General features: G+C 42.9%; 1 protein-coding gene across 14 annotated transcripts in view; it reads left to right on the forward strand.

The window, feature by feature from the left end:
• NRXN3 (neurexin 3) overlaps positions 1-24875 on the forward strand; it is a gene marked incomplete at both ends in the record, with an annotated part of 1611783 nt that overhangs the window by 450354 nt on the left and 1136554 nt on the right. For all 14 annotated transcript variants that reach the window (XM_081229994.1, XM_081230007.1, XM_081230004.1 and 11 more), the window contains 2 exons: positions 10222-10660; positions 21459-21842. In XM_081229994.1, the coding sequence (XP_081086120.1) occupies positions 10222-10660; positions 21459-21842 (823 nt within the window). The remainder of the gene's footprint in view (positions 1-10221; positions 10661-21458; positions 21843-24875) is intronic.

Below are 24875 nucleotides of genomic sequence, written 5' to 3' on the forward strand. Positions count from 1 at the left end.
TTTTAGTTTTCTTGATCTTTGCTATTGTTTCCTTCATTTCTTTTTCATTTATTTCTGATCTGATCTTTTTGATTTCTTTCCTTCTGTTAATTTTGGGTTTTTTTTTGTTCTTCTTTCTCTAATTGCTTTAGGTGTCAGGTTAGGTTGTTTATTTGAGATGTTTCCTGTTTCTCAAGATAGGCTTGTATTGGTATAAACTTCCCTCTTAGAACTCCTTTTGCTGCATCCCATAGGTTTTGGCTCATCGTGTTTTCATTGTCATTTGTTTCTATGTATTTTTTGATTTCCTCTTTGATTTCTTCAGTGAGCTCTTGGTTATTTAGTAGAGTTTTGTTTAGCTTCCATGTGTTTGTATTCTTTACAGTTTCTTTTTCCTGTAATTGATATGTAGTCTCATAACATTGTGACTGGAAAAGATACTTGATACGATTTCAATTTTAGTAAATTTACCAAGGCTTGATTTGTGACCCAAGATGAGATCTATCCTGGAGAATGTTCCATGAGCAGTTGAGAAGAAAATGTATTCTGTTGTTTTTGGAAGGACTGTCCTATGAATATCAATTAAGCCCATCTTGTTTAATGTATTATTTAAAGCTTCTGTTTCCTTATTTATTTTCATTTTGGATGATCTGTCCATTGGTGAAAGTGGGGTGTTAAAGTCCCCTACTATGATTGTGTTACTGTCGGTTTCTACTTTTATGGCTGGCTGTTATCATCTGCCTTATGTATTGAGGTGCTCCTATGTTGGGTGCATAAATATTTACAATTGTTATGTCTTCCTCTTGGATTGATCCCTTGATCATTATGTGGCATCCTTCTTTGTCTCTTGTAATAGTCTTTATTTTAAAGTCTATTTTGTCTGATATGAGTATTGCTACTCCAGCTTTCTTTTGATTTCCATTGGCATGGAATATCTTTTTCCATCCCCTCACTTTCAGTCTGTTGTGTCCCTAGGTCTGAAGTTCGTCTCTTGTAGACAGCATATATATGGGTCTTGTTTTTGTATCCATTCAGCCAATTTGTGTCTTTTGGTTGGAGCATTTAATCCATTTACCTTTAAGGTAATTATCGATATATATGTTCCTGTTAGCATTTTCTTTACTGTTTTGGGTTTGTTATTGTAGGTCTTTTCCTTCTCTTGTGTTTCCTGCCTAGAGAAGTTCCTTTAACATTTGTTGTAAAGCTGGTTTGGTGGTGCTGAATTCTCTTAGCTTTTGCTTGTCTGTAAAGGTTTTCATTTCTCTGTCGAATCTGAATGAGATCCTTGCTGGGTCAAGTAATCTTGGTTGTAGGTTTTCTCCTTTCATCACTTTAAATATGTCCTTCCACTCCCTTCTGGCTTGCAGATTTTCTGTTAAGATCAGCTGTTAACCTTATGGGGATTCCCTTATATGTTATTTGTTGTTTTTCCCTTGCTGCTTTTAATATTTTTTCTTTGTATTCAATTTTTGATAGTTTGATTAATTTGTGTCTTGGCATGTTTCCCCTTGGATTTGTCCTGTATGGGACTCTGTGCTTCTTGGACTTGATTGACTCTTTCCTTTCCCATGTTAGGGAAGTGGTGTATTTTGGGGTGTCTGTGACCTTATTATGATTTTAGGCAGCTTCTCTGCTAATGGGTGGAGTTGTGTTCCCGTCTTGCTAGTTGTTTGGCATAGATTGTCCAGCACTGTAGTTTGCTGGTCATTGAGTGGAGCTGGGTCTTAGTGTTGAGATGGAGATGTGTGGGAGAGCTTTCACCATTTGATATGACATGGAGCCGGGAGGTCTCTGGTTGGCCAATGTCCTGAACTCAGCTTCCCAACTCAGAGCCACAGGACTGACACCCGGCCGGAGCACCAAGACCCTGTCAGCTACACGGAAAAAGAGAAAAAGGAAAAATATATATATATCATTGCTCCCAAAGCCCACCTCCTCCATTTGGGATGATTCGTTGTCTGTTCAGGTATTCCACAGATTCAGGGTACATCAGATTGATTGTGGAGATTTAATCCGCTGCTCCTGAGGCTGCTGGGAGAGATTTCCCTTTCTCTCCTTTGTTCGCACAGCTCTCGTGGCTCAGCTTTGGATTTGGCCCCGCCTCTGCGTGTAGGTCGCCTGAGGGCATCTGTTCTTCGTTCAGACAGGACGGGGTTAAAGGAGCCACTGTTTCGGGGGCTCTGGCTCACTCAGGCCAGGGGGAGGGAGGGGTACAGAGTGCGGGGCGACCCTGCGGCGGCAGAGGCAGGTGTGACGTTGCACCAACCTGAGGCGCACCGTGCGCTCTCCCGGGGAAGTTGTCCCTGGATCCCAGGATCCTGGCAGTGGCGGGCTGCAAAGGCTCCCGGGAGGGACGGTGTGGATAGTGACCTGTGCTTGCACACAGGCTTCTTGGTGGCGGCAGCAGCAGCCTTAGCATCTCATGCCCATCTCTGGGGTCTGAGCTGATAGCCGTGGCTCGCGCCTGTCTCTGGAGCTCTTTTTGGCAGCGCTCTGAATCCTCTCTCCTGGCGCACCCTGAAAGAATGGTCTCTTGCCTCTTCGGCAGGTCCAGACTTTTTCCCGGACTCCCTCCTGGCTAGCCGTGGTGCACTAACCCCTTCAGGCTGTGTTCACGCCGCCAACCCCAGTCCTCTCCCTGCGCTCCCACCGAAGCCCGAGCCTCAGCTCCCAGACCCGCCCACCCCGGAGGGTGAGCAGACAAGCCCCTCGGGCTGGTGAGTGCTGGTTGGCACCGATCCTCTGTGCGGGAATCTCTCTGCTTTGCCCTCCGCACCCCTGTGGCTGCGCTCTCTTCCGCGGCTCCGAAGCTTCCCTCTTCCGCCACCCGGAGTGTCCACCCGCGAAGGGGCTTCCTAGTGTGTGGAAACCTTTCCTCCTTCACGGCTCCCCCCCACAGGTGCAGGACCCTTCCCTATTCTTTGTCTCCGTTTATTCTTGTTTCTTTTGCCCTACCCAGGTACGTGGGGGAGATTCTTGCCTTTTGGGAGGTCTGAGGTCTTCTGCCAGCGTTCAGTAGGTGTTCTGTAGGAGTTGTTCCACGTGTAGATGAATTTCTGATGTATTTGTGGGGAGGAAGGTGATCTCCACGTCTTGCTCTTCCACCATCTTGAAGGTCTCCTAATATTCTTAATTTACATTAAGTTGGCTTTTGTGTTACAGGATAGCCAGAGTGGAGATAAGATTCACCTCAAGTTCCAGCTCTCGGATTGGTGGTAACTTCATAGAGCACTACCTTGAGAATTCGGAGGCTTCATCTGGGTTTAATGAGAAAGGGAGTAGAATAGAATTACATCAATTCACAATGAATTCCATCATCTAGGAAGGAAGAGTAGAGAAATGTATTTGCCCATATGGCTCCAAGAGGTGGGAGAGTTTTCTATCTAGGTGTGGCTAGAAGGGTCAACTGGAAAACTTCTCTAAATTATCTGGAAACTTTTTCAGTATTCGTTAAGTCCGGTCTTGGAGAACTGTGGCCCATGCACGCGCATTCATGTCTTATTTGTTTGCCTGGTTCTGGTTATGCCAAGTCTGTGGTTCATTAATTTAGGAAAAACTTAGCAGGCTCTGTGAGGATGACGCAGCCTGAACTGGTACATCTTATCTCCCGTGACAGACTGAACCTTGACAGATGTATCCTAAATACCCCACAAATTGAATTGGCTGAAAAGTTTTTCTACAGGATACATAGACATATGTTCTTAATCAGCCTTTTTAGCTGAATAAAAGTCCTAAGAAAGTTCTTCTTTAGAAGAATAAAATTGAGGCCTTCATGATGCCAAAAGTTGGAAGTCTTGAACTTCTCAGTGTTTCTGTCTGTAATTGAGCACAAACCTACCTGATCATTGCCTTCTCACAAATAATCCATCAAAATAAATGTTTGTCTAAGTTTTGAGGTCTTGAGTGTAAGTGATAATGACTTGCATCATTAGTGAGGCTCTTGGGCTGGCACCCATCACCCTGGGTTTATGAGGTTAGAGTAACTGACTGGTCCATAGTGCTTACTCGTGTGCTCTCTCTCTCTGGACTGCTTGCATGGCCAGGTGACAGATGGCTTTCTTTCTTTTTTTTTAAATGAGGAAGGGACTGAGGACTTGGCTGGTTCAACTTCAGTTCTCAAGTTTGTCTGGATTGTTCCTACTACTCCTGCTTGCTTTCTGTCCCTTTTATCTTTGCCTACTGCTTTCTTACAAATTAAACCATAGATCAGAAAGTATGAACTGGTAGTCTTTGGTGAGATCCAGCTTTCGGATATGTTTTGTTTGACCCACAGAGTGTTGGATCACACAACCTTTTAAAAATTTAATTAATTGCCAACATTTCTACTCCTGGTTTCAACTTTATCTGGAGTCTTTTTGGCCTTTATTTTGAACCCTAGAACTTAGACATTTTTTGGCTCCTGCCTTGCAAGTCTGAAACTCAATTCCCATTTTCTATTTCTGGTGCTTCATTTTTATCTTTGGCAGATCCTGACCACTGTGAACAGAATATAAAGCATGAAAAGGGTGGTGTCCCTGCTATGCAGCAGTAGGGACTCTGGGCCCCAGGTTGGATCTCAGCTGTAGCTCATCAGGCTATGAGTTAGTTTCCTGATCCCTGTTAGAAAGACCAGAGATGTAGACGTGGCCCCAGCCATGCCAAATATTAGCTTCTTCTGACTTTGGAAGCTAGGAGGACCATCTGCTGCCCCATTTGTGTTTGAACTTCACTGTTGGAATTTGGTCAGTGGAACACTGTGATAGATAATGATGTTAATGCTAATGAATCCTAAATCTGTGCAAGTGCATGGTGTGTGTGTGAGAGACAGAATAGCTACCATTACGCATTTTCACATATTATAAATACCACATTAGGCAAGTATATAATTTTCAATTCTTATTTTAACTTCAGAATTTGTTAAATCCAGAGTCTGTCACTAGTCTCTTGAGCTGACAGCTGGCTTCAAACTTAGCCTCTGAGGCAATCTTTCCATTCTAATGACTCCATGCCAGGCTATCCTGTCTGGTGATCTAGTTATGGCTTCTCAAAGAGAATAACAAAATTAATCGTGATAACTACCATTTATTGAATGCTTATGAAGTGCCAGGAACTGCTAATGTACTTTTATATATGATCATATTATCTCATTTATTTCTTAAAACCCCGTGAAGGGAGACTTGTTACCTGTAGTCTACAGGTGAAGAACCTGAGGCTGAGGCACCTTAACTGTTGTCCAGAGTGGGGAACAGGACTCAGACCCCACTTAGGGTGGCTGTGAAGTCCGTGATCTTAACCACTAACCTGTGCTGCCACTTGAGCCCAACATCTAATTTAATGAAGATACGAGTATTTATTAAGCACCTGTACAACTAGGTGCTGTTTCAGATTTTAAAAGCTGTAATGTGTATTTTTTGCTAATAAGGTGTTTGAGGTTTGCTTAAAAGATAAGACCTGTGCTTATTCAAAGATAACAAGGCTGAGTGTTTTGAGTGACAAATGAGTGGAGCAGATAATTCACAGGAAAGAAAATCACAGCTGACCAGAGTCCTCAGTTGCCTGAAGGACGGAGGGGAACTGGTGGAGAGAAAGTAGGATGTGTGATTCTGTGGCAACCCCAGAAGCAAGATTCTTTCACAGGGCTTCTTATTTATTTACCCTGAGTAGGAATGTCACATGTTAAGAAGATTAGCCCCTCCCACCCCAATTTATCTAAAAGCTGCACCATCCTGTAAGCTGAAGAGAATAAACTCATTTTGTTATTATCTATTGTTGAAGGATTAAGTTGGGGTGGAGAACAAATCTTTGTCTTTTGCTTGTTGTATGTAAACTGCTCCACACATAGGTATAAAGTTGAAAGGCTTTACTGGGATTTGTTGTCAACACTGTTCCACATCAAGGCCCCCTGACACTGGCTTTTTGCCATCGTTCTGTTTCATCTGGCCTAGATACTCCAGAGAATGTCCCCCAGTGTCCTGACTTCAGATATCCTCCACTGACCTGGATCAGGTGCTCAGACGTCAAGTCACAGGCCTATAAATCATGGTCCCATAAGCCGATCTGGTGGGTTTTTTTTGAAATTGCCCTGTGTGTAGACACATAGAGGATTAAAGGTGCTTTAAAAACAAGAGAAAGGAAAGGCCACATGGTAAACCTTCTCTTCCTGGACAGGAGAAACAGTACCAAGAGGGCATCTGGACACTGAGGGGCACACACACTCCCCCATTCCTTCCAGATCTCTTGCTGAAGTGCATAGGAATGTGGCATTTACAGCAGAATTTGTGGACATAACGTTCTCAGAAAGCTGAGAACAGAGTGTCCTGGGATAAGATGGAAGAGGGAGAAAAATACTCCTGTGAACTGGGACTGTCTGTACCCCTTAGATTCACTCTCATGAACCTGCTATAGGCCTCGAGCACCATGGAAGAGTTTAACATGAAAAAGCACATCTTGTAGATTAGAACAGCTTCTCCTTTTCCCATCAGGCTTAGTGGTTTGGCCAGTAAGGCAGACAGCTTCATCACAAGCAGGCAATGTAAGAATTCTAAGTTTATCAAATGGTGGGTGGGCATCAGTAAGAACCAGAGTCGTCAGAGAGGGCCTGGAATGGGTTTGGATGTAGATCCTGGTGAAGGGGCACCATCAGAGGCTGGAGACCAGAGGAAGGCACTGTAGGCTGGGAAACCTACAAGGTGAGCACGTATGTAGAAGTTCTAATCCTGAGTTCACACAGAGGCCTCCAAGTTGCCTTGGAGTGGGGAGGAGTAGGGATCCGATAGAGAGGAGAGACCAGGTTTGAAGGGCTTAGCACCTCTGCATGGAGCTCGGTGTGTTTTATGTGCGTGACTTAAGAGGTTTCTGCTTTGTGGGTAGGCATGTGCTACCGGAGAGCTTAGAAATTGCCACCTCTGGAGGATGGCCTTGCCCCCATGCAGTCAGAGAGATCTGGGTTCAAGTCCTGGTTGTGCCCTTAAGGGGTTATATGATCTTGGGCAAGTACCTATCACCTCTGAGCTTCCTTTTTGCAAAATGATGCTAATGCTACCTATTTCACTTCCTTAATTTGGATGATATACATTCGAGTTTTTATGAAGTGTCTGGCACATAGTAGGCTCTCAATAGGTGGTAGCTGTTTTCATTGTATTGTTCGTGTTGTCATGGCTTGCCTTACTCCTGGTATTGTTCCTATGTGCCTCTGTATCAAAGATTAGGGAGACAGGGCTTCCCTGGTGGTGCAGTGGTTGAGAGTCCGCCCGCCGATGCAGGGAACGCGGGTTCGTGCCCTGGTCCGGGAAGATCCCACATGCCGCAGGGCGGCTGGGCCCGTGAGCCATGGCCACTGAGCCTGCGCGTCCAGAGCCTGTGCTCCGCAACGGGAGAGGCCACAACAGTGAGAGGCCCGTACCACAAAAAAAAAAAAAAAAAAAAAAAAGACGTTACTCAGCCGTCAGTGGGAAAGGTGTGGAAACTGTGTATAAATAGACAAGTAATTTCAGGGCCGTGGAGTAGATAGAGAGCTCATTTTCAAATAGCTTCTGAGAGAAGTCTTTGGCAGTTTCTGGCCCGGATTCTCTTGTCTGTCTCTGCAGAAATCTGCACTGTAGTTATTCACTGTGTGTCCCAGTCTTGGACATATACCCATTTCACAGAAGAGTTCCTCCTCATATGATGCTGCATCCTTTTAAAAGTTCTTTTTCTTTTTATCCTCCTGCCTCCTGTAGGGATGTTTGAGCTCTTTCTTCACTTAAAGTTCAATGAAGCCAAGCCTTAGTCTGTCCCTTTGGGATGAGCTGTTGTTCTACATTAATAATTAACCTTTACAAGAGCTCTGGTCGTAGGCATTTAACCCAGATTCAGAGAAAGTTGAAGTTTGGTTATGACAGAGGGATCTCACATGTTGGGGAGTGGGAGGTCGAAGGGAGAAGCTGCCGGTCATTAAACTTTTATTGTCTGTTTTCTCGTTTAGTCACTTGAGTGTTTGCCTAAGGATCTTGCAGTTTTTCCCCTTTGCACATGGTCAGTCCAGTAGAGCTAAGATGAGAAATTTAGCTTTTGAATTGGGAAGATGAATATGCATGATTTTCTATGTATTATTATAGATGAGCTTCATGGGTGCTGGTAGTAACTGTTGTTCTGAGTGTCCACAAGTGGTAAAGCACATGGACTCCGGAGCCTAACTCTCTGGGTTCAAGTCCTGCTCTGCCAGTTACCGGCCGTGTGACCATGGGCTGGTTCCTTAACTACTCTCCATGTCTGTTTCTGCATCTGTAAAATGGGGGAATGATGGTAGGTATCTCAGATGGGTGTTGTCAGGATCTAATGGGATGCTAGGCTTCAGATCCTTAGCACAGTGACTGGTAGTAGGTGCTCAGTAAATATTAAAATTGTTACTATTTTCAGTGTTATTGACTATGGTTACACCCATGGTAAAGGTCATCTAGTAGATGAGACATTTTTAATTCTTTGTTGTTAGTTAGATATTAAAAGGCAAATATCTCTGCTTGCTTCTCTCCTGGTGTTGGGGAGAAGGGAAACAGTTCTACAGCTGGATGTTAGGGATTAAATGGTATATACTGGAGTGACTCATCCAAGTAACTTTTTATCACTGAGATGGATTGTAAGACTTTAGCACTTAAGTCTTGTTACTTTATTAAAAATGGAGATGGGCTTCCCTGGTGGCACAGTGGTTGAGACTCCGCCTGCCGTTGCAGGGGACACGGGTTCGTGCCCCGGTCCGGGGGGATCCTACATGCCGTGGAGCTGCTGGGCCCGTGGGCCATGGCCGCTGAGCATGCCCTTCTGGAGCCTGTGCTCCACAACGGGAGAGGCCACAACAGTGAGAGGCCTGCATACCGCAAAAAAAAAAAAAAAAAAAAAAAATGGAGAGGATAAGACAAACTTCTCTGTGGAAGGGATAAAATGAGTTAACAGCCACGACAGCCACCCCCAAATAGCCGAGATTTTTATGCCCATACCATGTGCCATTTCTAAGTGCTTTGCATGTGTTAACTCATTTCATCCTTAAGAAATAGTCTACTCCTATATTCGCATTTTCAGAGGAGGAAGCAGACCCAAGTGAGTTAAATAACTTTGAAGTTCACACAGCTTAGAAGTAGTGGATGTGGGATTTGAACCTAAATGGGGGTCCTCATCTAGAATTTGAATAAGACAATGTGATGGACCTAGCAACGTGGTTTGCATGACCAATACTCAAATGCTAGCCCCTTTGCCTTCTGTTTTTGCTTGTTTATTATTATGGTATGGATGTAACATTGCATGGAGATCAGAGGACCAAGACCTATCCAAGGGTACTGCATCAAAATTCAGTTCTAATAACAGCAAAACCTTTCTGAAATTCTGATCTTGGGGAACAAGATTAATCCCTGCTTTTATATGGATTATACTGGGTTTAGAAAGTCATAATGGGTTTTTAAAAAACGTTTTAGGGTGTTTCATTCTCTCACTGTGTGTATATAGAGGACATGTGCAATTGTGCAAAAAAATATAGATCTCCTTCTCCACCAGCGCTTAACACTCAGTCATCTTCTTTAAAAAGAAAAACAATACAACAGGGTAGAGTGAAAAATAAGTCTCCCTCCTCTCCTGAATATTAATCCCACAAATCCTCTCCCCAGTGACAATTTTATAGTGTCTTGTGTTTCCTTCCAAAACTGTTTTATGCATTTACAAGCATATATGCATGTAACACACACTTCCCAACACACACACCCTTTGCACAATGATAGCATAATGCACGCTGTCCTGTTCCTTTACTAATTTCACTTAATGTTACTCAGAGTATCTGTGTCAAAACTGGGAGTAGTACCTTGTTTATTAGGGCTGCATAATGTTCCATTTTAAAGATGTGCCCATCTGTTACTGCTGGTCATTTAGGTTGTTTCTGGTCCTTTACTGAGGACAGTTCAGTAAATATCTCTGTAACTAAGTATTTGTGTCTGTGCAACTCAGTCTCTTTTGATTTCTACTTGCAAGCTTATATTGTTTAACTTTCTGACAGTGCCAAAAATTGGCCAGGAGGAAACAGACAAAAGGAATATAATGGAAATATAGGGGCTTATTCAGGGCTTGTGGGCACCTCAGAGGTCTGTGCAGATGCTTTTTCAAGTGCTGCGTCGTGTTTCTCATTGTTTCAGACTGTTGTGTCCTGAAGCTTCCTTTTGGGCCTTTTCCCTGGGTGCCCAGTGAGCGGTGGATGGTTACTGTTTGCAAGATTAATTCATGTGGCCCTTGTCTGGCTTTTGACAGGTTGTTTATAAGAATAATGACATCCGTCTGGAGCTGTCTCGCTTGGCCAGAATTGGGGACACCAAGATGAAAATCTACGGTGAGGTCGTATTCAAGTGTGAGAATGTGGCCACGCTGGACCCCATCAACTTTGAGACCCCGGAGGCTTACATCAGCTTGCCCAAATGGAACACCAAACGCATGGGCTCTATCTCCTTCGACTTTCGCACCACTGAGCCCAACGGCCTGATCCTCTTCACTCACGGCAAGCCCCAAGAGAGGAAGGATGCTCGGAGCCAGAAGAACACCAAGGTGGACTTCTTTGCTGTGGAACTCCTCGATGGCAACCTGTACCTACTGCTTGACATGGGCTCAGGCACCATTAAAGTGAAGGCCACTCAGAAGAAAGCCAACGATGGGGAATGGTACCATGTGGACATTCAGCGAGATGGCAGATCAGGTAGGAAGAAGCGGGGGGTGTGTGTGTGACTGAGACTAGGGGAAAGCTTCTGCTTCCTTATATTTTTTATTTTAGTTTTTGACTTGTTTGCTTGTTGATTCTTTTGCTGTTCTCCTTGATGCTTGTTATATGATTACATAAGATTATGTTTCTGAACCAGACACCTGTCTCATCGATGGCTGACATTCTCCCCCTCATCTCCCCTGCCACTCACTGCACAGTGGTCTCAGTGATAGCTCCAAGACCCTGGGGCTAAGGATGGTTTTACAAGCAGCATTGCCACTGCTACCAAAGTGACTGTCATGTCACTTGTGTGATGGGTTTTTTCCCTCTTTATTCTCCTTTTTCCATCACCGTGGAAACCAATTGTGACATCACAGATGCTGCATTATGTGATTACTCTGTAGGATAAGCTGCACCGTGCAAGAGTTTATGCAGTGAGACACCCTTCAATAATTGGCAAGAGTCGTATTGCAGGGAAAAATTATGACAAGAAAGGAAAAGGCAAATTGATTTTTCCTAAAGTCATGTTCAATTTAAAGCCTTCCTTTGGTGTGAAAGCCAATATTTCACTCTTTGCTCAGACCTTACTAACTTTCCCTTCCTCTTCATAACCTTTTACATTGGGTTTAAATGGCTTTCTTTGTTTCTGCAGCCGCAGACCAAACAAGCTAGCCCCAGGCAGTACATAGTAACAAAGCAGGGTGGAGGAAGGAAACACAAATAGAGAGTCTGAGGCTTTTGAATGCCTGAACAGTCTGCCTCACTTTCTGTGGACATGTGGCAGTGAAGGTCACATTCTGTGCCATTAGAAAGGGCATTTCACCCAGAGTAGTAATTAGAGCATTTGAATTTCACACTTGTTTCCTGATTCTCCATTTAGGTAGTATTGTACTCAATAAGGGTCTTGGCTATATTTTCATATTTTTAAGGATTTACTCTCCTGGTAAACACAAAAATGTCTTCTGTTTAGACATTTTTGCATTTGGCCAACAATAGAAAGCAATAGGTTCCCCTAAAAGGCTGTAGCCACTAATGGCTGAGCTTGCGGGGATGGCTTTTCTGCATAATTCCAGAGCTAGAGGGGTGGCGGAGATGAGCAGTGTTGCCCTAGGTAAGGAGCTGGTTGGGTTCTGTGCAGAGGGCAGACAGGGGACAGATTGCAGACCTGGATGGTTTATTGCCCAGCAGGATGCCTTATCAATTGCCTGAAATTTGATCAGAACCAAGAGGCTTCAAATTAAATGTGCTTGTTGGGCAAGAATGAACATTTTGTTCTTTTTTAGGAGAAAAATACACAAAAAATCATTTCTGAGGCCAAATCTTTTGAAATTTTATCCATTAAAAAATGTCAGCAGGGGCAGAGGGCTAGAAAGCTGTCTCAGAATTATAAGGGACACACTCCTGTTGGTTTTTAAGACTATGCGTTTTGGGTCTCTGGAGTTCGGACATGGTTGATGGGTTTCATGATTGACTCACCTAGACCTTGGCACAGCTTAAATGTCACCTATCTGTGTCACAGGCAGGCTAGAACATGTAAAATTGCCACATGTCTGTTTCTGATATTCTCAACACTAATTGATTTTTCAAGTAGGGCAGTTATTTTGTTTTGTTAGAACCATCAGTAGACCCATTTTTTTGACAAATAAGTTTGGATTACAGAGGCCTTAAATTTTATACCTGGGTGCTATGGCATTGGCTAATACTCTGAAATACTGATAAATTTGATCAAAACCTATAAAAATTTACTGAGTAAACAAACAGTTGTCATGTAAAAGCAGCATAACAAAATTTTAATATGATATACTAAACTTCATTTCTTCATGAGGATATTTTCTGGTATGTTCTTATAGACCTGTACTAAAATGACTAATTATAAAAACACAAGTGTATCTAATTGTGTTACCTCCTTCCTTGCTCATCCTGAAGAATATGACTGAGAGGTGATCTCAGGAAACTTTCATCTTCATTCCCCAGCTGAGGGACTGATTCTCAAAACAGTTGTTGTCCCACACTCAGAGGATGAATTTTCCTCAGGATGTATTTAAGGGTCCACTATTTAAATCAGTTCGGGTACTGTTCTTACTTGGCAATAGATGCTTCTCCCTGTTAGGTGGTGATCAGATTAACTCTGTGGACATGTGGTGGGTAAAGAAAGCAAACTGCAAGAGAGAAGAAAAGTACCCAAGCCTCAACTTCCTCATTTGTGAAATAGGGGAAATACGAATGCCTACCTCACAGGATTGTTTTGAGGATTGAGTCCAGAAAAGCACAGAAAGTACTAAAAATGGTGCCTGGGACATTCTTATTGTTATGTAGGTTTTTAAAAGATTAAAAAGCAAAAAGGCAAAGCAGATTTCTCCAGGAGAAAACTTCCAGGGAAGAGTAGGGGGAAGCACGCCTAGTGAACCCTCCAGAGACCCCTCATGCTCTTTCTACTCTTCTACCCCTGGGTTGACTTTGTGATTTAGAGGGTACTTCACTTTCTTGATCTCATTTGATCTTCTAGGCCCTTCAGGCTGTCCCCTGTCATAGCTGAGGGAATTGAGACTCAGATAAGTGAAAGCTGGCTGATGGATGGCCCAGTTATCTTGGTACCAATAAAGCACTTTAAGAATACTAAATTTCTAAAATTTCTGGCATGAAGTTTAGATATCACTCTGATTTAACAGTTTAGGAAATTGAGCTGTGGAGGAAATCGAGGGGTTCAGTGACTGGTACAGGGTTAGAAAGACTAGAATCCCTGTTCCCAAGTTCCCAGGTCAGGCTCCAGGGTTACATCTTCTGTGATTTCATGTGCCTGGTCTAGCTCTGATCTCATCTCTTCTTGACTTCCTCTGGCCTCCTGTACTCTAGCCACACTCCTGCCTGTCCCAGGGCCTTTGTAGGGGCCATTCCCTATGCCGGGCACATTCTCCCCCTGGGACTTGGCATGGTTGGATCCTTCTCAACATCCTGGTTTCAGCTTACCACTCACCTGCTTAGAGAAGCCTTTATCGACCATACACTTTAAAGTTGAACCCGTGGGCTGCTGTAGCACCCATTTTACTCTTTTCCTCCCACTCGCCATTTTCCAGTTTCTGTTTATTGGATGATTTGTTTATTTTCTGTTCCTCTGCTGTGGAACATCAGCTCCATGAGAGCAGGCACGCTTTTCAAGTTCATTTATGTGTCTAGAACTATACTAGAGACAGAACAGGTGTTCAATACATGTTTGTTACATGAGTGCCTAAAGAAACATGTTCCGAAGATGATGGAGGAGTAAGACGCGGAGGTCACCTTCCTCCCCACAAATACATCAGAAATACATCTACATGTGGAACAACTCCTACAGAACGCCTACTGAACACTGGTAGAAGACCTCAAACTTCCAAAAAGAAGGCAGAGCACAACCTAAACAAGCTCCAGAGATGGGTGCAAGCCACGGCTATCCGCGCGGACACCAGAGACAGGGGTGAAACGCTAACGCTGCTGCTGTAGCCATCAAGGAGCCTGTGTGCAAGCACAGGTCACTGTCCACACCCCCTAGGAGGCTGTACAACACGCCACTGCCAGGGCCCTGTGATCCAGGGACAACTTCCCCGGGAGAACACACGGCATGCCTCAGGCTGTTGGAATGTCACGCTGGCCTCTGCCACTGCAGGCTCGCCCCACATTCCAAGTATAACAACTGTACCCCTCCCTCCCCCAGGCCTGAGTGAGCCAGAGCCCCCTACTCAGCCTCTGCTTTAACCCCCTCCTGTCTGGGCAGGAACAGATGCCTGAGGGCAATCTACATGCAGAGGTAGGGCCACAACCAAAGCTGAACCCCAGGAGCTGTGCAAACAAAGAAGAGAAAGGGAAATTTCTCTGTGCAGCCTCAGAAGCAGTGGATTAAATCTCCACAATCAACTTGATGTACCCTGTATCTGTGGAATATCTGAATAGACAACAAATCATCCCAAAATTGAGGTGGTGGACTTTGGGAGCAGCTGTAGACTTGGGGTTTGGTGTCTGTGACTGATGTGTTACTGATTTTTATGTTTATCTTAGTATAGTTTTTAGTGCTTCTTATCATTGGTGGATTTGTTTATTGGTTTGGTTGCTCTCCTTTTTTTTCTTTCCTTTTTTCCCTTTGTTTTTATTATTATGTTTTTATTTTAATAATTTTTAAAAATTTATTATTTTTTTTCTTTCTTTTCTTCTCCCTTTTCTTCTGAGCCTTGTAGCTGACAGGGTCTTGGTGCTCCAGCCTGGTGTAAGGCCTGAGCCTCTGAGATGGGAGGGCAAGTTCAGGACATTGGTCCACCAGAGACCTCTGGGCCCCACATAATATCAATCGGCGAGAGCTCTCCCAGAGATCTCCATCTCAACACTAAGACCCAGCTCGACTCAACAGCTAGCAAGCTCCAGTGCTGGATGCCCCATGCCAAACAACTAGAAAGACAGGAACACAACCCCATCCATTAGCAGACAGGCTGCCTAAAGGCATACTCAGTTCACAGGCACCCCAAAACACACCACCATATGTGGCCCTGTCCACCAGAAAGACAAGTTCCAGCCCCACCCCCAAGAACACAGACACCAGTCCCCTCCCCCAAGAAGCCTACACAAGCCACTGAACCAACCTCCCCCACTGGGGGCAGGCACCAAAAACAACGGGAACTACGAACCTGCAGTCTGTGAAAAGGAGACCCCAAACACAGTAAGTTAAACAAAATGAGAAAACAGAAATATGCAGCAGATGAAGGAGCAAGGTAAAAACCAACCAGACCAAACAAATGAATAAGAAATAGGGAGTTTACCTGAAAAAGAATTCAGAGTAATGATAGTAAAGATGATCCAAAATCTTGGAAATAGAATGGAGAAAATACAAGAAGTGTTTAACAAGGACCTAGAACTAAAGAGAGAGCAAACAATGATGAACAACACAATAAATGAAATTTAAAAATCTCTAGAAGGAATCAATAGCAGAATAACTGAGGCAGAAAATGGATAAGTGACCTGGAAGATAAAATGGTGGAAATAACTGCCACAGCAGAATAAAGAAAAAAGAATGAAAAGAATTGAGGACAGTCTCAGGGACCTCTGGGACAACATTAAATGCACCAACACTCTAATTACAGGGGTCCTAGAAGAAGAAGAGAAAAAGAAAGGGTCTGAGAAAATATTTGAAGAGATTATAATTGAAAACTTCCCTAACATGGGAAAGGAAATAGTCAATCAAGTCCAGGAAGTGCAGAGAGTCCCATACAGGATAAATCCATGGAGAAACACACCAAGACACATATTAATCAAACTATCAAAAATTGAATACAAAGAAACAATATTAAAAGCAGCAAGGGAAAAACAACAAATAACATACAAGGGAAGCGCCATAAGGTTAACAGCTGATCTTTCAGCAGAAAATCTGTAAGCCAGAAGGGAGCGGCAGGACATATTTAAAGTGATGAAAATGAAAAACCTACAACCAAGATCACTCTACCCAGCAAGGATCTCATTCAGATTCGACAGAGAAATGAAAACCTTTACAGACAAGCAAAAGCTAAGAGAATTCAGCACCACCAAACAAGCTTTACAACAAATGCTAAAGGAACTTCTCTAGGCAGGAAACACAAGAGAAGGAAAAGACCTACAATAACAAACCCAAAACAATTAAGAAAATGCTAACAGGAACATACATATCGATAATTACCTTAAATGTAAATGGATTAAATGCTCTAACCAAAAGACACAGACTGGCTGAATGGATACAAAAACAAGACCCGCATATATGCTGTGTACAAGAGACACACTTCAGACCTAGGGACACATACAGACTGAAAGTGAGGGGATGGAAAGAGATATTCCATGCAAATGGAAATCAAAAGAACGCTGGAGTAACAATTCTCATATCAGACAAAATAGACTTTAAAATAAAGACTATTGCATGAGACAAAGAAGGACACTACATAATGATCAAGGGATCAATCCAAGAGGAAGATATAACAATTGTAAATATTTATGCACCCAGCATGGGAGCACCTCACTACACAAGGCAAATGCTAACAGCCATAAAAGGGGAAATCGACAGTAACAGAATCATAGTAGGGGACTTTTAACACCCCAGTTTCACCAATGGGCAGATCATCCAAAATGAAAATAAATAGGGAAACACAAGCTTTAAAGTACACGTTAAACAAGATGGACTTAATTGATATTCATAGGACATTCCATCCAAAAACAACAGAATACAGTTTCTTCTCAAGTGCTCATGGAGCATTCTCCAGGATAGATCATATCTTGGGTCACAAATCAAGCCTTGGTAAATTTAAGAAAATAGAAATCATATCAAGTATCTTTTCTGAGCATACCGCTATGAGACTAGATATCAATTACAGGAAAAACAAAAACTGTAAAAAATACAAACACATGGAGGCTAAACAATACGCTACTAAATAACCAAGAGATCACTGAAGAAATCAAAGAGGAAATGAAAAAATACATAGAAACAAATGACAATGAAAACATGGCAACCCAAAACCTATGGGATGCAGCAAAAGCAGTTCAAAGAGGCAAGTTTATAGCAATACAATCCTACCTCAAGAAACAAGAAACATCTTAAATAAAGAACCTAACCTTACATCTAAAGCAATTAGAGAAAGAAGAACAAAAAAACCCCAAAGTTAGCAGAAGGAAAGAAATCATACAGATCAGATCAGAAATAAATGAAAAAGAAATGAAGGAAACAATAGCAAAGATCAATAAAACTAAAAGCTGGTTCTTTGAGAAGATAAACAAAATTGATAAACCGTTAGCCAGACTCATCAGGAAGAAAAGGGAGAAGACTCAACAGAATGAGAAATTAAAAAGGAGAAGTAAGAACTGACACTCCAGAAATACAAAGCATCATGAGAGATTACTACAAGCAAATAGATGCCAATAAAATGGACAACCTGGAAGAAATGGAGAAATTCTTAGAAAAGCATAGCCTTCTGAGACTGAACCAGGAAAAAATAGAATATATAAACAGACCAATCACAAGCAGTGAAATTGAAACTGTCATTAAAAATCTTTCAACAGGGCTTCCCTGGTGGTGCAGTGGTTGAGAGTCTGCCTGCCGATACAGGGGACAAGGGTTCGTGCCCCGGTCTGGGAGGATCCCACGTGCTGCAGAGCGGCTGGGCCCGTGATCCATGGCTGCTGAGCCTGCGTGTCCAGAGGCTGTGCTCTGCAATGGCAGAGGCCACAACAGTGAGAAGCCCGAGTATTACAAAAAAAAAAAAGAGAGAAAAAAAAAAAGGAAAAATCTTCCAACAAACGAAAGCCCAGGACCAGATGGCTTCACAGGCAAATTCTATCAAACATTTAGAGAAGAGCTAACACCTATCCTTTGCAAACTCTTCCAAAATATAGCAGAGGGAGGAACACTCCCAAACTCATTCTATGAAGCCATCATCACCCTGATACCAAAACCAGACAGAGATGTCACAAAGAAAGAAAACTACAGGCCAATATCACTGATGAACATAGATGCAAAAGTCGTCAACAAAATACTAGCAGACAGAATCCAACAGCACATTAAAAGGTTCATACACCATGATCAAGTGGGATTTATCCCAGGAATGCAAGGATTCTTCAATATACACAAATCAATCTCATTATCAAACTGAAGGATAAAAACCATATGATAATCTCAGTAGATGCAGAAAAAGCTTTCGACAAAATTCAACAGCCATTTATGATAAAAACCCTCCAGAACATAGGCATAGAGGGAACCTACCTCAACATAATAAAGGCCATATATGACAAACCCACAGCCAACATCGTTCTCAATGGTAAAAAACTGAAAGCATTTCCTCTAAGATCAGGAACAAGACAAGGTCACCCACTCTCACCACTATTATTCAACATAGTTTTGGAAGTTTTAGCCACAGCAAACAGAGAAGAAAAAGAATAAAAGGAATCCAAATAAGAAAAGAAGAAGTAAAGCTGTCACTGTTTGCAGATGACATGATACTATATACATAGAGGATCCTAAAGATGCCACCAGAAAACTACAAGAGGTAATCAATGAATTTGGTAAAGTAGCAGGATACAAAATTAATGCACAGAAATCTCTTGCATTCCTATACACTAACGATGAAAAATCTGAAAGAGAAATTAAGGAAACACTCCCATTTTCCACTGCAACAAAAAAATAAAATACCTAGGAATAAACCTACCTAAGGAGACAAAAGACCTGTACTCAGAAGACTATAAGACACTGTGAAAGAAATGAAAGATGTTACAAACAGATGGAGAGATATATCATGTTCTTGGATTGGAAGAATCAACATTGTGAAAATGACTCTACTACCCAAAGCAATCTACAGATTCAATGCAATCCCTATCAAACTACCAATGGCATTTTTCACAGAACTAAAGCAAAAAAAATCACAATTTGTATGGAAACACAAAAGACCTGAATAGCCAAAGCAATCCTGAGAAAGAAAAACAGAGCTGGAGGAATCAGACTCCCTGACTTCAGACTAAACTACAAAGCTATAGTAATCAAGACAGTTCAGTACTGGCACAAAAATAGAAATAGAGATCAATGTAACAGGATAGAAAGCCCAGAGATAAGTCCATGCACCTGTGGTCACCTTATCTTTGTTAAAGGTGGCAAGAATATGCAGTGGAGAAAAGACAACCTCTTCAGTAAGTGGTACTGAGAAAACTGCACAGCTACATGTAAAAGAATGAAATTAGGATACTCCCTAACACCATATACAAAAATAAACTCAAAATGGATTAAAGACCTAAATGTAAGGCCAGAAACTGTCAAACTCTTAGAGGAAAACATAGGCAGAACACTCTATGACATAAATCACAGCAAGATCCTTTTTGACCCACCTCCTAGAGAAATGGGAATAAAAACAAAAATAAACAAACGGGCCCTAATGAAACTTAAAACCTTTTGCAGAGCAAAGGAAACCATAAACAAAACCAAAAGACAACCCTCAGAATGGGAGAAAATATTTGCAAATGAAGCAACTGACAAAGGATTAATCTCCAAAATTTACAAGCAGCTCATGGAGCTCAAAATCAAAGAAACAAACAACCCAATCCAAAAATGGGCAGAAGATCTAAATAGACATTTCTCCAAAGAAGATATACAGATTGGCAACAAACCCATGAAAGGATGCTCAACGTCACTAATCATTAGAGAAATGCAAATCAGAACTATAGTGAGGTATCACCTCACGCCGGTCAGAATGGCCGTCATCAAAAAATCTACAAACAATAAATGCTGAAGAGGGTGTGGAGAAAAGGGAAACCTCTTGCACTGTTGGTGGGAATGTAAATTGATACAGCCCCTATGGAGAACAGTATGGAGGTTCCTTTAAAAACTAAAAATAGAATTACTATAAGATCCAGCAATCCCACTGTTGGGCATATACCCTGAGAAAACCATAATTTAAAAAGAGTCATGTACCACATTGTTCATTGCAGCACTATTTACAATAGCCAGGAGATGGAAGCAACCTAAAATGTCCATTGACAAATGAATGGGTAAAGAAGATGTGACCCATATACACAATGGAATATTACTCAGCCATAAAAAGGAGTAAAATTGAGTTATTTGTAGTGAGGTTGATGGAGCTAGAGTCTGTCATACAGAGAGAAGTAAGTCAGAAAGAGAAAAACAAATACCGTATACTAACACATATATATGGAATCTAAAAAAGAAATGGTTCTGAAGAACCTAGGGGCAGGACAGGAATAGAGACGCCGACGTAGAGAATGGACTTGAGGACACGGGGAGGGGGAAGGGTAAACTGGGATGAAGTGAGAGATTAGCACTGACATATATACACTACCAAACGTAAAATAGATAGCTAGTGTGAAGCAGCTGCATAGCACAGGGAGATCTGCTCTGTGCTTTGTGACCACTTAGAGGGGTGGCATAGGGAGGATGGGAGGGAGATGCAAGAGGGAAGGGCCATGGGGATATGTGTATACATATAGCTGATTCACTTTGTTGTACAGCAGAAACTAACACAACATTGTAAAGCAATTATACTCCAATAAAGGTGTTAAAAACATGAAAAAAATAAAATATTTGATTTATAGTCAAGAAAAAGAAAAAGAAAGAAAGAAACACATTCCCATTAAAATTTATCAAAGGCAATGAATGTCGAAAATGTCCCCTGGCAGGGCTGGTAGCTAAGGCCAGTACAGAGGGTATCAGCTCATGGAGAGAGAGAGATAAGAGCAGGTTCCATCCTTCTGGTGATGGTGAGCCAGTGATGAAGACTCAGGCAGGACCTACAGCCTCTGTCCCCGGTACAGAGTAAGAAGCACCTTACATCTATGAGCTCATTTACTTATCACACCAACCTGTGAGGTGGGGACAGTTCTTTTCCCATTTTACAGATAAGGAAATTGAGGACCAGGAAAGAGAAGTCACTTCTTCAATGTTATCCAGCTAGTACGTAGCGGGGCTGGGATTTAAACACAAGCACGGTCTGTGCTGTTGTCAACCTGTATGATGTGCAACCTCTCAGCCAAGACTTTTAGGTAGAAAAAAAGATAATCATACTAGGTGCTAGGCCCCTGAGATTCCTCTGAGCCAGGCTGTCTTAGCTCGCAGGGATTGGAACCAAATGGCGTACATTGTCCTTTTTACCATTTTGCGGCATTTCGTTCCCTTGCTTACATTGTTCCTTTCTGGCCAGGCAACAGTGGTCTCCCATCTCACCTGCTAGGCTCCTTTCGTTTGGTTCATCAACTGGCAGCCTCACCTGTGATGCCAAGAGGGCTGTTAGCTCACTTTGTTTCTGTCCTCCCATCCCAGGTACCATATCAGTGAACAGCAGGCGCACGCCGTTCACCGCTAGTGGGGAGAGCGAGATCCTGGACCTGGAGGGGGACATGTACCTGGGCGGGCTGCCAGAGCACCGTGCTGGCCTCATCCTCCCCACTGAGCTCTGGACCGCCATGCTCAACTACGGCTACGTGGGCTGCATCCGCGACCTGTTCATTGACGGGCGCAGCAAGAACATCCGGCAGCTGGCGGAGATGCAGAATGCTGCGGGCGTCAAGTCCTCCTGCTCACGGATGAGCGCTAAGCAGTGTGACAGCTACCCCTGCAAGAACAACGCCGTGTGCAAAGATGGCTGGAACCGCTTCATCTGCGACTGCACGGGCACCGGCTACTGGGGCCGAACCTGCGAGAGGGGTGAGTAGGCCCTCGTAGTGGCACACTGGGTCTGAGTGGGGGTGACGTGCTGCAGCTGTGTCCCTGGATACACCTGCCTGTGCTTCCTTTGCTACTACAGGCTCTCCCTTTGGACCTCCCTGTGCTTGCATTCTTCTGGAGAAGAATTTTCTTGGGTTCACTGCTTTCCAGATCAAACTCTTTCTAGTTCTGGATTCTTGGATTTGTTTGGCTAGGGTTGGGTTGTGGAGAGGGAAACTTTAGAGTAAATAGTACCATGATCATGCTACTTTCTTGATTAAGTGTTAGACATCTATTTGAGAAGGTGAATTCTTTTGGGATTCGGGATGGGCTCACCAACTGGCTGTTTCCTTTGTTCATTTAACTCATGCTTTTTGATGCTTTCTTTGTGCTAGCTCTTGGATTCGGCTTTAGAAATACACTGTTGAACAAAATAGCCCCAGCCCTATTCTGTGGAGCTTGCTGCCTAGTGGAATACTTAGCTGTTAAATAATCACAGTCATGTTGAGTTTTATAAGAAGCAGTGTTATGTGTTGGTTAAGAACATGAATTCTGGGGCCAGACTCGGTGAGAGATGTGGCCCTCATGGAGCGATACAAACTTTCTTAAGATAATATCTTTGAGACTTGATTTCCTCATTTGCAAAATGGAGATAATTAGGTACCTACCTCACAGGATATTAATGAGGATTAAGTGAGTCAGTAGGTTCCTGGACTATGGAAAGCATTTAGTAAATGTTAGTGATTGTTACAGTCATAATTATTGTCATCAACATCATTAAAGGAAAAGCACAGAGAAGTTTGGGAGGCCTTTGCAAGGGGACCCAACATACTGTAGAGGTTCATAGAAAGCTTCAAGAAAGAAATATATAGGTTGAGACTTGAAATATAAGTAAGAGTTAGCTTGGCAACGAGGTGGGAGGAAGCCGGGTGTCTTTTACATGAGGGCAACATGTGCCAAGAGGTAAGAGACCATGGCACACCGGGACTTCCCTGGTGATCCAGTGGTTGAGACTTCACCTTCCAATGCAGGGGATATGGGTTCGATCCCTGGTCGGGGAGCTAAAATCCCACATGCCTCGCAGCCAAAAAAACCAAAACATAAGCAACAGAAGCAGTATTGTAACAAATTCAATAAAGACTTTAAAAATGGTCCACATCAAGGAAAAAAAAACTTAAAAAAATATCTCCTCTAAAAAAAAATCAAAAGAGACCATGGCACAGTTGAGGAACCAAACAAAGTCCGTAACAGAATGGAGTGTGTAGTGAGGTGGGGGAAGGGTGTGAGAGGTAGCTGAAGAGTTGGGGCACAAAGAGTGGGGGCTGACCATTTACAACAGGCCAGGATGCTGGGGGAAGCCCCTTTCTCTCTACTGCTTTAGGATCTTACACTTGCACTGAATTTACAGTTTGGGTAAAGGGCAGAGATAAAGGTAAGCAAAGAGACAACGTCAAGACAAGGAGATCCTAGTCTATAAGCCACATCCAGATTGCAGCTTGGTTAATTGTTTTATATGCCAAGCACACAGAATCTGGCTGGCTGTCCATGAGTTGTCAGTCTCTATTTTGTATGAAAGGATAATTTACATAGTTATCAAGTTTTGCTGAGGGCGTAGTTCTAGGGCTTTGAGGATACTGTGTCTGTAGTAGAGATAATTTCTGTCTACAGAAGCTTATCATTTCTTTAGCTGAGGGGTTGACACATCTATATAAGAAGCAGTAATAAAATGATACAAGGCAGCAGCATGGGCTGGACCACTAGGGGGACATGGAAATTTAGTGAAGACTTTCCTGAGGAGAGGGACATGCAGGGTCTCACCCTTAAAGACTACCAGTGGCCAGAATTGTCCAGGTATCAGAAGTCTGGTGATAAGGAGGGATCCTGGAACATGCTTGGATAACCAGTCAAGGATTTTCAAGGAGTCATTTTTGTGAGGTCAACCATATTGCTAGTTAAAGTATATTTCAAGAGAACTGCAAACCTTCCCTACAGCTGGACCAAAAGGAGGACACAGGATATTGGAGTAAAGGAAAAGGAGCTTTTTTGGGGGCTCATAGAAGTGAAATTCAGATTCACTGAATTTTCAAAGCAGCCACCCCAGAACATGAACTAAGATGGCGAGGCAGCCATCCGGCACAGAAGTGGGTCTCATTTGGCTGGCCAGTCTGTCAAGCTCCTGAACTCTTTCCAAATCTCTTTTTAGGGTAGACTATCCTGGTTGCTGGTTTGGGGAGATAGAAAAGTCATTCGACCTCTGGGATGCATGAGACCATTTTGATATAAGCCAGGAAATTGTGGATCATCCACTGTCTAGGAAGGTAGTGTAAGAACTGAAGGTCCCTTCAGACATCTCACTTCTTTCTCCTGGGTATCTTTCCAACTCAAGGGCCTTGTGGTTACTGAAGACAAGCAGTGACTGGAGACAGCTGAGCAAGGTGTCCCTGAGATCAGCTCTTCCAAGGGCAAATCAATGGGAGTTGGTCCAAGAGTTGCCAAGTCCAGTGAAAGTCACTGCACCTTTTACGTTGTCACTTCTGACTAGTCATTAAAAGGCAGCTGATTGGGAATATTTGAGGGACAATTATTCCTGGTACAGTGCAGCCAAGAATCATCCAAATACCAAAATGTTCATTGCAGCTCTATTCACAATAGCCCGGAGCTGGAAACAACCTAAGTGTCCATCATCGGATGAATGGATAAAGAAGATGTGGCACATATATACAATGGAATATTACTCAGCCATAAAAAGAAACGAAACTGAGCTATTTGTAATGAGGTGGATAGACCTAGAGTCTGTCATACAGAGTGAAGTTAGTCAGAAAGAGAAAGACAAATACCGTATGCTAACACATATATACGGAATTTAAAAAAAAAATGTCATGAAGAACCTAGGGGCAAAACGGGAATGAAGACGCAGACCTACTTGAGAATGGACTTGAGGATATGGGGAGGGGGAAGGGTGGGCTGTGACAAGGCGAAAGAGAGGCATGGACGTGTATACACTACCAAACGTCAGGTAGATAGATAGTGGGA

Source organism: Mesoplodon bidens, assembly GCF_964165515.1.
Source record: "Mesoplodon bidens genome assembly, chromosome: 3".
NCBI classification, from domain to species: domain Eukaryota; kingdom Metazoa; phylum Chordata; class Mammalia; order Artiodactyla; family Ziphiidae; genus Mesoplodon; species Mesoplodon bidens.